The 16581-nt window shown below is 35.7% G+C and overlaps 1 protein-coding gene across 4 annotated transcripts in view; it reads right to left on the bottom strand.

Moving 5' to 3' along the window:
* The window catches only part of LOC128993380 (E3 ubiquitin-protein ligase UBR5), a 76441-nt gene extending 59933 nt beyond the window's left edge, over positions 1-16508 (bottom strand). For all 4 annotated transcript variants that reach the window (XM_054417247.1, XM_054417248.1, XM_054417249.1 and 1 more), the window contains exons 1-8: positions 16328-16508; positions 11222-11425; positions 8032-8308; positions 7017-7225; positions 5759-5961; positions 5108-5298; positions 4395-4502; positions 3774-3931 (exon numbers count right to left, since the gene is read on the bottom strand). In XM_054417247.1, the coding sequence (XP_054273222.1) occupies positions 3774-3931; positions 4395-4502; positions 5108-5298; positions 5759-5961; positions 7017-7225; positions 8032-8308; positions 11222-11425; positions 16328-16389 (1412 nt within the window). In that variant the 5' untranslated portion in view covers positions 16390-16508. The remainder of the gene's footprint in view (positions 1-3773; positions 3932-4394; positions 4503-5107; positions 5299-5758; positions 5962-7016; positions 7226-8031; positions 8309-11221; positions 11426-16327) is intronic.
* Positions 16509-16581: the final 73 nt, after the last annotated feature.

Raw genomic sequence — 16581 nt, 5'->3', positions numbered from 1 at the left:
TCATAAAATTTCGAGACGAGATCGAGACGGGATTTCCCTTCTCATACACAACGGGAAATGCACGTTCGGAATTTTTACCTGATTTTGTAACATTGTTAGATGACTGTTTGAATACAAAAATAATGATAATAGGCAAGAATATTTACAATCTTTTATTAAAAAACATCAGCATAACATTTTTTTATTAATCACGCCTAACTTATTAAAAATGCCTACGATTAGGAAACATAGTGATATCAGTTAGGATAGAGTTCAACTTATCCTAAAATAAAATAAATCATAAAATAAAATATTAATTTTGTTAAAATAGTTACTTGTTTTGACTTTTTTTATAGTAATAAAACATTCCTCACACTGCTAACACTTAACAAAACTTCTCAAATGTTATTAAAATAATATTTACATTTGAAGAATTAATTCAATAAGAACGCCTTCGCAAAGGAAACGCAACTACAACACGCTCCTGTATTGCGGGTATTGCATTGACTTTCTGCAGGCGTTTTTAATTTTTTTTTTTTTTTTTTTTTATTCTTGTCTTGATAAAAATCTCGGCCAAAAAGAAATCTTGTCTCGTTTAACGAGATTTAAAATTTCCCGAAAATTTCCCGAAATTTCGAGACTTGACCATCCCTACTTCTTACCATGAGTACTACGGTAATAGCTTATTCCCTATATGGGAAATTCGCTAAAACAATATTTGCAGATCTCTTTTGAAAGAAAAAAGTAGGGGTGTGCGATGCATCGAAAATGCATCGAAATTTCGATTCGATTCGATTCGATGCATCGAATCGCGATTCGATTCAGTGGTGGTCAAAAAACGATTCGATTCAAGAGGGAGTCAGTATCCATATACGAAAAACGCCTGCAGAAAGTCAATGCAATACCCGCAATACAGGAGCGCGTTGCTGTTGCGTTTCCTTTACGAAGGCGTTCTTATTTAATACATTCTTTGCATTAAATATAGCTTTAATTGTTTTATATTTTTTTGTTTTGACATTGCAAATGATTAGAGGTTTTGTTTTTTGTCTTGATGTAAGCAGTGTGTGAAATATTTTACTACTGTGAACCTAGCCAAAACAAGGTAGGTTACTCCAAAATCATTTCAAAAATAAGTCTGAAAAATTGTTACTTAATACTTAACTAGTGAGATCAATGTTATAGACTGATACATTTGGTATTTTTGTTAGGTGTCTGTCGGTCCCCGTCCCCGAATTTTTGTTGGGGCAAAAGAAAAAAAAAGAATAATTTATTTCCAAAGAAACACTCTTATATTATTATATCTATTACAGAGGAATTAAAATGTTCAAATGAGAATTAAAAATTAAGTTGGCTCACGACCTTTAAGAATAAAGACACAACAGAGCAATTGCCGCACTGCCACTAGCCAGAGCCAGGTCTAGTCGTCTACTGATAAGAGTAACAATACAAAGACGCAACACTAACAGTGCAAAGAGTCAACAGAGTCAAAAGAATAGAAAGACTATTTATCCAGACATACTAGTATAATCATTTATTGTTCATTCAATACCTAATTAAAAATATATTTTAGTATTTTACATAATATCTGATATAGTGAACAGATCTGTATCTTGGTTAAATAGTGTTAAAAAAATATATTTCTAAGATCCAATACAATATTTACAACTCACAAATTACATTGAATTAATTTCTTTGAAAATAATCTCTAACAGTTTTGTGTTTTTGAATAAAGAAATATATTTCTTTGTCTCTACTTCCTTGTTTCATCACTTGCATTTTGTCAGCAATTGAAGCAACTGGGTAGCAACCGGGTGGTGTAAGAGGGGAGGGGGAGGGTCTATGACCTTGAATTCACACATCGTTGCCCGGGCCTGGCTGGTGAGACTGATTCATTGTTTTTGTTGACATACTACTACCCTTCCTTAAGAGAAAAAGGCCCTGCTGTTCCAAAAACATTGAGGGTAGTTTAAAAACATTGACCTGTGTTGCCAAGGGCACTAGAAGATAGCATTTAACTTTCTTGTCTCTTGATTTAATATTATTTTAATCTTCTATATATTATTATTTAAGAGTTACTTTTCGGGTACCTAATTAGTTGTGATATTGTTTAGCTTCATTTTATGGATTTTTAATTCTTTTCATTCATTAGCTATCAAAATCAGTTGTTTTAGGATTTTAATCTCTTGCAGTACCGGTAGGTCTATACTACACTGTATGACATTATATGCATTTTTTAGTCCTTATTAATTATACCATAAACAATGTTTGTATGTTATTTACTGTTTTTGAGTTTTATAGGAAATTAGTTTACACAATATCTTTTCTTCAATGAGTTCTCCACTTGACATGTTGCTTCTAGCCTATTACTATTTTAGGCCCTAAAAAAATAATGCCTATGTAAAGCTGTAGGCCTACTGATGCCAATAATAATTCTTTATTTATGATGATGTAACAAATAATGTAAGTGTGAGGTTATTATACTAAGGAGGTTAGGAGGCAGGGAATGAATGATACATGTTGCATGGTGGAAACATATTATTTTTATTTTCTTCTTGCTTGCAGTCCTGAAGCCGGTCCACAGGCCCTAAACTTGTGATATGTAAATTTATTTCTTAATGGTCTTTTTATATTAAGTTCCATTCAAATTTGTTGTAATTTAGCTACCGGTACCTATTTAGTTATTTAAACAGTTATTAAAATGAGAATGAGTGTCTTGATAAAAAAAATATTTTCTTCTTTCTTGCAGTTGAGCCAATTCCAAGTAAAAATTATGAAATAGGCAAGTAAAGCAGCTCACTGGTATTTCCAGCAGTTATTCTAATACATATGATTGAAAATAAATATTTTTTCACCTAAAATTCATATGTAAGTATGAATAGGCCTAATACTACATCAACAAAAATTTGTATTACACAAATGTGATAAATTTTAATTATTGTTAATCCACTCAATTGACAATTATGAATAGAAAAATACCGTATTGCTTTGAATCGAGTTGCATCGAATCGAATCGAAAATCTTTTGAATCGAATCGTTGCTTCGAATCGAAAATTTTTTGCTGCTTCGCACACCCCTAGAAAAAAGCATTAAAATTTCCACTATTTATTGACAAAAACTACATCTTCCGAAACGTCCTCGCCCTCTTTATTTGTGTTGCAGAGTTTGTTAAAAAAGTCCAGGAAATGCATTCCATTTTGTTATTTTTTGAAACAGATATAAAAAAATTAAATGCAACAATTAACATTAAATAATGAAACAAATCTTTGCAAATAAGAACCTACACTACAGTCCTACCAAAAAAATCAACTTGAGCAAAGATGATTTTTTCATACTAGAAACGATCACAGGGAAATCTTTTTAAAAAAAGAGCATGGGTCGAGTACTACATTAGTTTACACATAGAAAACACATACCCACAAGCCTGACCGAAAGGTTATAGCCCAAGCAGCAGCGGTTAAAATTAAAAACTTGTATGTGTTAAACAAGGCTAAGTTGCTATTCCTTGTAATAACTGCTACTGTCATGAAACGAATAAACCTTTGAGGTCAGGTTTTGCGGCGTTGGGTTCTCCTTATAGATAAAGTTGATTTGATGTACAATATTACTAAACTCATGATCTCGTTAATTGAAACGTTTCCAGCATGAAGAAAAATTATATTTATTTTTCTTAACAAATTATTTTTTGACAGAAAACTTATGTGTAGGGATTTTTTCCATTATTGATTAAAAAATTAAATGCTATTCCTTGACGTTTTGAGGACCCTGTATATGTTATGAATCGGTTTAATACTGACCACCAGTAGAGTGCTCCACTTTCCAGTTTGGCCACAGTGTAGAGGGTGCAAGTGTGAAGGGCTGTGATCCGATCTAGCGTGAACTCTGTGAAAGCAGTAGCCGGATGTTCCAGCTTGCCTGCGGCGTGAGCGAGTAACTCGTCCAACCAAGTGGCAACCTGGAATGTAAAAATTTTTGACAATGTCTTATTTCACAAATAGTTTTTTTGGACTATTCAATGCAGTTTATTTAAAAAAAGAAATTAACTTAACATTCAACTATGAAAAATATTTTATGCACTGTTCCCTTCAAATTTTAAAATTGAACACACAATTCACAGATTTCATAGCCAAATTTGCAAATTTATATATGACAGACACAGGCGAAACAGCAGGAGATGATCGCAATTTGCCGCAATCATGGGAGATTCTGAAATCAGTCTGTATCAATAATTATAAAACATTATTTTAACTCACATTGCTCAGAAAAAAGGAAGAGTGACTTTGATCTCTACTACTTAAAAAAACTCCCATCAAAAACACCTTATCCCTTAGGTCAAAACCAGTGACATTTGACTTTTTTACTGATCAGTAATACCCTGCATAGTCAAAATCGTGAACATATTTTTCAAGGATTCTCACCTTGCCACTCTCCGTAGCTACTGAACATCGGATGGCTGTTGCGGACAACAACACCACCTTCTCATTGGTCAGCCCCAGAGGAACAGTCTTGGGGTGATGTGGTGACCCCTGCAAACATAACTATGTTACATCTGATCACTAGAGGAGCAAATATTAAATATAATAGTCCACATGCAAATTATAAAAATATATTGGTTGAATTTATTTGGGAAATAATTCTGCCTTGAAAACATGATTCACATAACTTTAAATATTTAATTATACGCAACATTTGAGCTAAAAGTACGGACTTGACTAGCACCAGACACAAGAACTGAAGAGGGCAAAATGAGATATGGATGGGTGCAATTTGGGGGAAAAACTTCCTCAGCAGTCTGGGGGGAGGCATAATGAAATTTCTCCTCAATGGTTTAACCAAGTCAACCTGAGAGGACAGCTTATTGTAAACAAAAGCACCATTTTATGTCACATTAATCTATTAAGTATCAAGGGAGAAAACAGTACAGTATCAAAGTACAGTATGTTTTTTATGAAAAATTGGCTATAGATAGGATGTTTACTTTAGTATTCCTTAGTCAATCAATGGTTGTAGATAGGAGGCCGCCTGAACCATATCAAGTTCAAACCAGATCCAAATGAGTGTCTCTGTCTACTAAACAAAGATTTATTTCCAAACATCAAAGACAGTAGGATTGTCTAGATTAAACGCTTACCTCACAGGAATGCTTGTAAGGTTCAGTCTCATTCCACTTCCACTGATACAACTGTCCGTTGCTGGACAGAGCAATCAGTTCACTGTGCAGAGCCGCGATGTTGGTAAACTTGGGCGCAGGCTCCGGCCAGAACTCCACATCGTCCGACATCCACAGGGGACTGGCCGTTGCAAATTCTTTCTTCTTGTTGTCTGTAAAAAAAAGTTTTTCTTCAAAAGAGAGACAATGATTGTAGCTTTTCTCCAGCGTTCCAAGTAATGCCATTTCCATTTCCATCTCCTTCATTCACAAACTTAACAACTTAAGTGTTTTGAACGTAGTAAAAAAATCACACAATATGATAATATCACTGACAGAAAAATGAATAAGTCAGTTGTATTGTAACCGGTAACTTACTTTGTAATTGTATCTGCTAGTCAACAATTGAAATTTTAGGACTATCTTTAGGATGAACACACTTGGCAACATGAGTCCAACCAAACTTTAGAATGTTGCTAATATAACCCACAGGTAAACGGGTAAAATATCGCCCATTAAAAATTATAAGTGTGGATGGTTTTTAAAATTGTACTAATCTATTTTGGATCTTTGGTCTGCAAATATAGGCCTACTTTAAATTACAGCCATGTTTCAAACTATATTATCACTCACCAGGCTCCCAGGCTGAGTCCCGAAGTGCTGTCTCCAGCCAGCGCCGTGGTCCGAAGTACTGTCTGTCTCTCCAGCGAGAGAAGCTGTCTCTATCAGCGCTGCGCTCTCCTCTGTCAGACCTCTCCCTCTCTGGATTCTCACTACGCTCTCGCTCTGGGTTGGAGGGTAGACGTCTTGTGCCACTCGTGCCAGGTATTCCTCGGCTGAATGTGACACAATATTATCTTAAACTATTTATCACACACAATTATATAGAATAAAGTCATTGATGTAAAAACAGCAAATCATATTATCTTGAACTATTTAAGACTAAGTGATTAATTTTAGTCACACAACAATAAATAGTCGGACTGAGAATTTTTTTTTTTTAAGAGAATAAGCTTTCATAAAACATAAAAATTAAGAAAATTAAAATCATAACTCAACAATGATTATCAGAGATAAGATGGAAAAGTAATGGTATCTGTAATGTAATAATTTTCAAATAATAGGTTACAAGTGTAGTTATCAACTCGGGTATCCCACTCATTTGCACAGAAATTTGAGAGATTTGAACCATTTCCTCTTAAAAGTATTTGAGATTCTTATAATAAAAAAAAAACCAGTGCTGTAACTGGTATAGACAATAACAAGACAATTTGGATTCCTTTTTTTTAATAGGCTAGAAATAAAACTGAATACCTTGTAAATAAAATGGTCATAGTTTTATGTTTGATCAATAGCAATAAAGATTTTGATCCTGATTCTGATTCATAGAAAAACTAGATTAAAAAATGAAGCTAATTTTCACTGGTAGCATTAGCCTATATGGCTGAATCTAATTTTAATTTCAAAGTTTTGGCTATTTAAAAATAAGTTTAGAAATGGTGGCCATTCAAAAATTTCTGTTATATTCAGTTGTTTTACTGCTCACATCAGAAATTTATATCAGTGTTATTTTGTCGATGGCTTCATTCAACTACAGTGGAATACTCAATAAGTCGTCCTTTATAACAAGTGTCATTTTCTAAACCCCTTGAATTTTATTTTAGCCCTAATCACATGTTATTTTAAACCTCGATAAGAAGTCGACCTTGATAATAAGTCTCATTCAATAATCCAAATGAGAGTCTTGTTATCGAGGTTCTACTGTATATTAATTTTTATTCTAAACTAGCAACAGCTTTAACATGGAAATGGAATACCTAGTATAATATATGGAATATATATACAAGGTGAAAGGTATGACTTATGACAGTATTTGTAACCTTTTACTTACATCCTCATCGCAGAGTATCCGAACATGTCCTCGGAGAACATAGCGTCTGCGTCAATGATGACGGAGTGGTCAGCGTGGAAGCCTCCGTCCAACAGTGAGATAAGATCCTCCGGAACATAAGAGTCTGCACCGTCATCTCCCTCGTCTCCTTCCTCGTCATCCCGGGACAGCAAATTGTTCACGGCCAGGTTAACATCTAGGTTTGTACGCTGAAACAACCAATACCATTTAAATACAAGTTTTTGTTGCAAATTTATGTTTGGACTTTCAACTACGTTAGGAGGCAGGGAGACACTGATTCTGAGATAGCCCATTAAACAATCTACTACGATGAAAATTAAAATTATATTGCAACTAGAAATGATAAATTATCTTCAAAAATGTATTTTCCATTATACTCACAACATAAGAAGTAAATCACAGATGGAAAATGTAATTGATTTTTACGAAGCAATGAAAGGAGAACAGTATGTTAAGAAAAGCAACCAAATCAGCTGTTTGTAAATGCTAAATAAGGGAATGAATTTTTACACATGTTCGGATCAGCATCGGTTTGGATCAAGAATATTAAATACACCAATCTAATACATTATTAATACCAAATAGTTTAAAAATCAGATTAATAATGAAATATCTAATTCTCTTGATAACTTTACAGGCCATAATTACAATGCCAAACAGCTAAAAAATCCTAGTATTCATTCTAAAACCCCTCGGACTACGTTTTTTGATGTTTTTGGCGTAAAGCTCCGACGATGTTGCATTTGCAACAAAACATGTCAGCTTTGAACAACATTATTTGTAGTCAGACACAATTTTGGACTACCGACGGTAAGCCTATAAAGTCGTTAAAAAATTCTAATTAATGAAGTTAGGAATGTTACACACTTAGAGCCTATTAGGTTTCAAGCATTTTGTGAGGTGATATTAGGATCAAATGAAAAAGCCTACCATTAACTACAAATCCTTATAGCTTAAGATTCTGAGAAATGGTAACACAAGAAAAGATTCTGACCTGCAACTCTCTGATAATAAGGTTTCGGCTCTTCCCTTGCAGCACAACTTGTGCTTGCGACACCAGTTCCTCAGGGACATAGGGAGCGGGTACCACAGGGCGTGATGAGCTAGAACTGCCCCCACTGCCGCCCATGATCACACCTGCACCAGAGCTACGACCACCTGCACCACGGAACGGAGCCGCTGATGTGCGCATAATCCTGGCTCGGGTGCGAGTGAGCTGACGGGAGGAGCCACCTCCACCACCACTTCCTCCTCCGAACATGCCTTTAGAGCTGAAATCATTGTGTGCCCTTACATTGTTAACTAATCAATTTCAACCAACTAATCAACAATTCACATTTATGTAAATTAACTTGCAGCTCGCTAACAGGAACAGGTGTACTTTTTATGACTGCAGTACACCTATTCTTAACTGTCCCACTTTAGAGCAAAATTAGGCTTAGGTAAAAAAATAGAGATGGGCCGATTCCTGAATTGGTCGATTCCGATACCGATTCCGATTCTACAACTTTGGTTTCGATTCTCGATTCCGCACTCGATACCGATACCTGTTAAAAATTCATTTAATAACACATATAACTTATGAACTTATGATAAAGCCTAACTTTATTTAATCTTTAAATACAATAAGATAACTGCATTGAATTTATTAAGGTTACATAGATTAGGTTAGCCAAAAAGGAAAAATAAGATAGGGCTATTTCAAGAAGACATGAATTTTAACATATTTTATTAAATTAATAATTAATTGATAATAATAATTAATTGAGCACAATCACCAATTTAGGTACCGGTAGGCCTAAAATGTTCAGAGTGTTTTTTTTTCATAAGAATTCATAATTCGTACATCTAGGCCTAGGCCTACAATGAATGTTCCATATTGCTTGAGTTATAAACTCAAAGTCATCTTCAATATTGTCATCATCAATTTCACTTAAATTACTTAAAGAATCATATAAAAAAGTCATGGAGTTCGTCACATCACTAGAACGGAGTCGGAGATCCATTTTGAACAACTCAAACTCACTACACTATGCACGCACAGAAAACAAAACAAACAACAAAAAACCAAAACATAGGTTAAACAATTTATTTGCCATTTGCAAACTCGTGACAGCTGTTTCAGTTCAGTCATAGAGAAACAACATAAAAAAACCGATAAAAATACATCGCTAAATGGCTTTCTACAATAGTCACCATGAAGCCCTGAATTAGCTGAACAGTTTGTGGGGTCTCATATCTTATAATGTCATAGCTTATAATCGTGAATTTGTTCCACAGCTTATAATCAGTTATAAGCTATGCCACACTTTCACAAAAAATTATAAGCTATGCCACAATTTGGAGTTAGAAAATGCGAGTTAAACCATTGACTATATACACCTTATGTGTATTATATGTATATATTAAATGCTTGTACCATCTGGCAACATTGCCTTTGATCTGACAACATGGCGGCAACTAGACATCTGATAGGCCTAGTTGTCTTGTCTTGTCACTGTTGTCAAATAAACACAGCCTCGACCCTTTGCTACTCGTTCTGAAATGCAATGGCAATCTATTTTGGATTATAAAACTATTACGAATGTGAGATAATGAACTTGGAATTATTTATATTAGCTGACTTCAGAGTATTTCAAATAAACTATGATGTGCCACTCTTTACAACCTTCAATGTCAGTTGAGTTTAGCATTATTAATTAACCTCACTTTTCAGAATCGTACAATGAAGCAAAGTATCGAGTATCGGCGATTCTTCGATACCACTGGTATCGAAGGTATCAAGGTATCGAGAATCGGAATCGGCCCATCCCTAGTAAAAAAAAAAACGTCAATTAGAAAAGGCATCAAAGAAAACCTATAAAATACTGCAAATAAAATGTATTATATTATTTGCACAAGAGAGCAAGCTACATTTATCAATCAATGCCTTATTTTACAATGTTAAATTTAAATATTATTTTTTATGTCTTGCATCTTTCAGTGTAAGTTTCACATGTGGGCCTTTCAACAGCAATAAGGATGGGATGGAAATAAAAATCTCTAGATTCCTAGTTTAAGTGGGCTAGGTTAACAAACTGGAATTAAAATTCAGGGTGGGTAAGCCGACCACCATTTCTGCCTGGGCCGCGGTGGTTTATCAAGGATTGGTTAATTGTTCACGGTGTACGCCAAAAAATAGGATTTTAGAAAAAAAATTTGGTTTTTATTTAACATAGTAGGCTATGTTATGGTCCTTACAATTTTGATAGTTTTTCAAATGTTTAGAAGTTTTGATTTTTAATGGGGATTTTCCCATAAAACCCCATAAAATAACGGAAAAATAGGATTTTTCCAAAAACGGTCCGAAAGATTTTGATAAAAATTTAGTATGTTATAGTCCTTTATATTCTGAACAAAATAGTACAAATCCCATTTCTGTAAAAATTACGGTTCAAAAGTTATTGAAAATTATGTTATTTTCCCATAAAACCCCCATAAAAAACCCCATAAGATAACGGAAAAATCTGATATTCACAAAAATGGCCCGAACGATTTTCATAAAAATTTAGTATGTTATAGTCCTTTAAATTCTGATCAAAATTGTACTAATCCTATTTCCGTATATTTACTCTCACCGCTTACACATGATAAAGGTTGTTGACAAACTTATGGGAGAAAGTATGTGTCAGAATGCTGATACCGTTTATTTTTATATATCAAAATTTTCTTTTCGATCTAATGTATAGATATCAACATATTAAAACATATCAGCTGACTACAGAAATAAATAACTTATTGTTCCGTATCAACATGAACAATTAAAAAAAATAATTTACTGAAATGAAACTGCTCTAAACTAATCTAACCAAACTTGCTGTAACGATATTCCCCTCATGCCTTTACTGTTATCAAACAGAATTTTGAAATAGGGCAGCAAGTTTGGTTAGTTATGTTAGGTTGTGGTATAGAACAATTTCATTTTTTAATCCTAAATATTATTTTTGCCACAACAAGAACAGCAGTAAATTCGTAATTTAATACGTTTAAGATATTAAAACAGAAGGAATATGAATCGTAAAGGAAAACAAAAAAATGTATATATAAAAAAAATCATTGATAACAATAAATGTTCCCTTTAACAGGAAAGTACCAGAAAGAACAACAGTATAAGTAATGGATTATCCATTTAAATAATCATTTACTTCTTTGTCGGGTCATTTTTTGTCAGGTCAAGTCTGTCTGAGATGATGGAGAACGTAACACGGCAAACTCGTCCGTCCTCCAACAACAATGCAAAGTGATTTGGTCCAACCGCGATCCGCTTCACCGCACTCCTGATCCCTGCGAGCGCAGCAGGGGGCGCTGTCGGTCCAAAGCGATTCAAGCGGTCTGCCACTTCTTTTAATCTGAAAATAGGATAACGCTTGAAGATAAGGACAGTAACATTATATATAAAATAAAATCAAAATCCCAACTAATAACCACAGGATCAGTCCTGGGACCTATACTATATACATTTTCTAGGCAAACGACCTCTCAAAATACCTGGGATGATTTTTGTGGAGCAATCATGTCTGCAGATGACACCACTCTCATCCTTGCCAACATAAACATTGAGCATTTGTAAATTAATTCATATAAGGAGGAACAAACCACAAACTGTCACCAGTGCTTCCATACGTACACTTGGTTTCAAGATTACAGCAACATTTGATACTGTAACTTCAACAAAGTAAACAAACTCGATTAAGTATTAACACAACACTGTAGTCAATATACCTGAGAATTAAGATTAATTAATTGAAAGAGTTGAGCTTTGTTAAAAATAATATTTTGTAATTGTTATGCTGAGTAAATTTTTAAAATGCATGCAAAAATAAACAAATATTTCTTTGTAGGCTTACATAACTCCTATCTGAATGAGTTCCAATTAAGTTTACATTGACAGGGTGTCTACCAGTTCACTATAAAGTAAAATCAAACTTTTTGCGGACTTTTTGTGACCTAATTTAAAAAAAACCTGTGACCACGGAATGTGTACAGTACAGAATTCGACTTTACAATAAATATAAAATAAATACTACCAGTAGGCCTACTCAAATAAAAAATAAATTCTCTATGGTAATCTTTTAATCATGGCAAATAATTAAAACCGGCGATCCTTATTGTGTTTTTTGTGTTATACATATATTGTGTCAAAATAATGAAATAATATTAGGGAAACAGAAGGTTGGGGGAAGCTGAAACCTCCCTAGCTAGTACAGAAGAAAACCGATTATCCGAATTAATTGGGGATTGGGGGTGTTCGGATAACTGATTTTTCGGATAATCGGTTATTGACGGGAAAAATATGGGGAACGGGAAATTACGGGAAGGGATAGCGGCCGGCGGCGATTTTCTGATTTCGCGTCCGTGGAAACTGTACAATAATATAAATTTGATTAATTAACATCCAGATTTATTTTTACAATACAGCAATAAACATGTACAACAGTACTTAGAACTGGACTATCAGAATGTGTACAGAAAGAGATTTTAAAAAAGTCCAAAATAGATTTCTGCTTTAGTCCAGACACTCGTTTTTTGCTGCTAAATCTCGCAGTCGTTTTAAAGACAGCAATTGAACAGATTCACATTCTTCTTGCTGCTCTAACCACAGCATTGCAGTCTCTAGGCTGTGAAAAGCTTCATTGTGGGATAGCTTCGTGAATGCCGATAACACCGTTAATGCGAGCGATAGGTCCGCGAACGCAGGAGATGAAGTCATTCACCGCGGAGTCATAAAAACGATCGCGACGTGACCGCGATTATTGGATCGACGATTGCACCGTGACCGCGAGTCATAACGACGATTGGGCTGTGACCGTGAAGTCCTACCGACGATCGCGCCGTGACCGTGGAGTCATGCCGACGATCGTGCCGTGATCATGCGTCATACAGACGATCACCCCGTGACCGCGAGTCATACCGACGATCACGCCGTGACCGTGGAGTCCTACTGACGATCGCGCCGTGACCGTGGAGTCATGCCGACGATCATGCCGTGACCGCGACTCATACCGACGATCATGACGTGACTGTGGAGTCCTACCGACGATCGCGCCGTGACCGTGGAGTCATGCCGACGATCATGCCGTGACCGCGAGTCATACCGACGATCGTGACGTGACCGTGGAATCATGCCGACGATCGTGAGTCATACAGACGATCCCCCCGTGACCGCGAGTCATACCGACGATCACCCTGTGACCGCGAGTCATACCGACGATCACCCCGTGACCGCGGTCATTTTGACGAACGCACCGTGACCGCGAGTCACAAGTTTCCATAGGTCAATCAATCAATCAATCAATCAAAGGTACCTGTGAATTGTTACCCATTTTTTGGTATTTATAGATCAGTGCCCCAAACGGTAAAAATTGATTTCGTATAGCAATATTTATTGTTGTTGGTGAGAAAAAACGAGAATCACGGAATTAGGTGTAGCCACGGTATTTGGGTTGTTTACCTTATACTGTATAGGAATCATCTAATTGCATAGAAACAAAGGCTTCCACAGTCACCACAATAAAATTGAACAAACAAGGTTTTGACCATGTCACAGACAAAAACTTGAGACAAGGAGCTGATGTTTCGGTTTGTTGCAGAGAGCCATCATTGTAGAAAACGTGTTGTAATATCTGAACACAAATTTAATAAGATCCACTAAAAACCAAGATAAAGACATATCTGTCATGTGGCAGCTCATTCAAATGAAACGCGATATGATAGGACTATATTTCAATAGCCTACCGGTACCTAATAAAAGTAAAAGGTTTTGGCCCAATGAACCAACTTTTACAAAAGAAAGATTTTCGAAGCAATAGAAATCAGAAAACAAAATCAGACAATTTTAACAGACTCATGACTAGAAATTAATAATAAGGCATATTTGAAATCCTTTACTCAACAATCTGAAATTCCTATGTAACTAACGCTGAGAAGATTGCCGACACCACCGCGCCTAAATCATTCCAGCTGCCTGGAGCCCCCAAAAATAGCATGATGTAGAGCAATGAGAGCCCCTTGCTCCCTCAGAAATCAGAAATCGCTATACCCTGCTGAGAAATGCAAAGGTGACAACGTACCATAGGCCTTGCGTTTTGATAGCCTTTGCCAATTGTAAGTTAGTGCTCGAGACCTGCGCTGATGATGCCTTTAAGCAATGAGGTAGTTTTAGGCTTTAGGCAAAAGTCATTAAATTTAAGTCTGTGAAACCATAGAATCGTGAAGACTAAGTTTGTAAAAATAACTTAACATAGGCCTATAAGAGATGTCAATAAATATATTTTATTTTACCTAAAAAAAAACCTATTGAAATTAAATTCCGAAGTTTTAACTTAAAAATACCAGGTAACCATATAAACAGCATGTAAACTTATGCCTGGCAAACCTCAAATAAAATTGGCTAAAACTTAACCTCCCCGTGGCTCCCAAAAGGCTTATTAACTTAATGGGGTAGGCCTAGTGCGGTGAGGGGTGACTGCAAAATGTTCTTAAACAGTTAGGAGTAGTCTAGGCCTAATTGTATAAGAGGGATGGTTGCAGTAAGAAACTTGAAACTGCCAGCTGGTGATAACATATTTATTATTCTTTAAAAACAAATGCGTAGGGCCTACGGAGGAAAACTCTGTGATGTAACCTAAGTTAAGCTATGAAGGGTAAGATTACAGTTTTGGGTAAATCTGAATTTCTGGACTTTTCTTTAAGCTAGGCCTAAACGTTTCTAAACCATTCCTACGATCTTAATAAACAAGAAAATACCTATAAAGCATTTTTAAGACGCGGAAACCACTACAAATTACAAAACTATACGGAACTATTTTCTCAAGTAGGTAGCGGAGCACAACACTACTCGAGGAAAGAGGAGCGGAGTGATACAGACTGGTGACTACTTAAGTACTCCTGGGCTACTAGAATGGTTTGTGTTACCAGTTGACTATTGATTTAATATTGATTGTTTATTTAACGGTTAGTTTGGGTTAGGTTTGTTATAAAATTAAACTATTCTAACCTAACTAAACGTGCTGAATGGTTACATAAATTGCTTTTACAAGAGAAAAGGCATGTGGGGAAGGTAGATCAGTGTTTACGATGTAGTTCAACATGTAGGCTAACCTGTAAGGTATTATCGGATTAAATATCGATTTCGATGCGGTTCAATATATTGCTTATTTAATCCTTGTTCCTATCAGCTGGCAACACAGACAAATAGGCTAGGTGCCTAAGTGTAGCCTACATAAAAAATTACGGTAGCCTAGTCACCGAGTCCGTCATCACTCTGCTAGTCGTTCCTCGGGAAGCGATGTGCTCAGCGACTTGAGAAAATAGTTCCATAACAGTTAATTTATATTTTCATAATTTGTAGTGGTTTCCGCGCCTTAAAAATGCTTTAAAGGTATTTTCTTGTATATTTAGATCATAGGAATGGTTTAAAAACGTTTAAAAGAAGACCGGAAAGTTCAGAAATACCCAGTTTTTAAGGGCTCCGACCAGGCTCAAGTTTAGCCTACCTAAGTTATTACTGCAACAAGGGAAGACCTAAGTTTAGCTCATTATAATACTTATGGCCTACCGGTACCCTAACCTTGTTCTTGGACAAAAGCCTTTTCACACCAGATTTTTAACAGACCTTACCGCAAGTTAAGATAGCCTAGCCTATGTCTGCTCCACAACCCTTTTACACCTCAGACTAAATTAACAAAGGCTTACTTATTAGGCTATAGTCTAAGTCGGGTTGGCCAAGCGATTTTGCAAAAATAACATAATTTAAAGCCCAGCCTAGTTGTGGTAGGCTACGTGGAATTAAGGCCTGTTTAAGCAAGTAAGTTAGGCCTAGCCCTAGGTTTAAATATTGCATCTAGGCCTACTTAACTTCTTAACAGGGCAATGCCATGGCAGCCTACATACTAGGATACTGCTACAAAGACAGTAATCAATTAGGCCTACTTATTAGTATTTCTTTTGAGAGAAGGGAAACAGCCCAGACTAAGTTAAAACGTAATCAATCATAAAATAAATGATGCATAGGCTACTGCTATGCATGGGATCCTAGGAGGACTCCCATGCATAAGCCTTAGGCGTTGCAAAATGTTCGTTCCTTAGGTTTCAATTTAACAAGCCATAATGAATAATATAAAAATGAGATGGTATAAATTGTACATTGAAAAACCTCATACCATAATCGGAAAAATATTACACTTCCCAGAACCAAAATGGTAGAGCTGGACTTCCTGCATCGAAATGAGACAAATTAAAACGGCAAATACCTGTCATTTAACTGGTCCTCAGTGCCAGGGATGGGATGCACAACAAACTGCAATGAAGACATTGCAAATTCCTTACTCTAACACAGGGGAACTCGCGAATTATTAAAACAAATACAATATCATGAGTTAAGCAGCTTATTCATCTACATCACACAACGCCATTTTGATTAACAATTCTCTCATTCTCTGCTTCTCGATTCTTCGTATCTTGTGCTTTCTGTATTCTCTATCTGCTGACGATGTGGTGGGTGAGA

Source organism: Macrosteles quadrilineatus, unplaced genomic scaffold (assembly GCF_028750875.1).
Source record: "Macrosteles quadrilineatus isolate MER2022 unplaced genomic scaffold, UCM_ALF_1.0 Scaffold_4__1_contigs__length_99947679, whole genome shotgun sequence".
Classification (NCBI taxonomy): Eukaryota; Metazoa; Arthropoda; class Insecta; order Hemiptera; family Cicadellidae; genus Macrosteles; species Macrosteles quadrilineatus.
The sequence above is the reverse complement of the archived record's forward strand: the minus strand, read 5'-3'. Positions and strand labels throughout refer to the sequence as shown.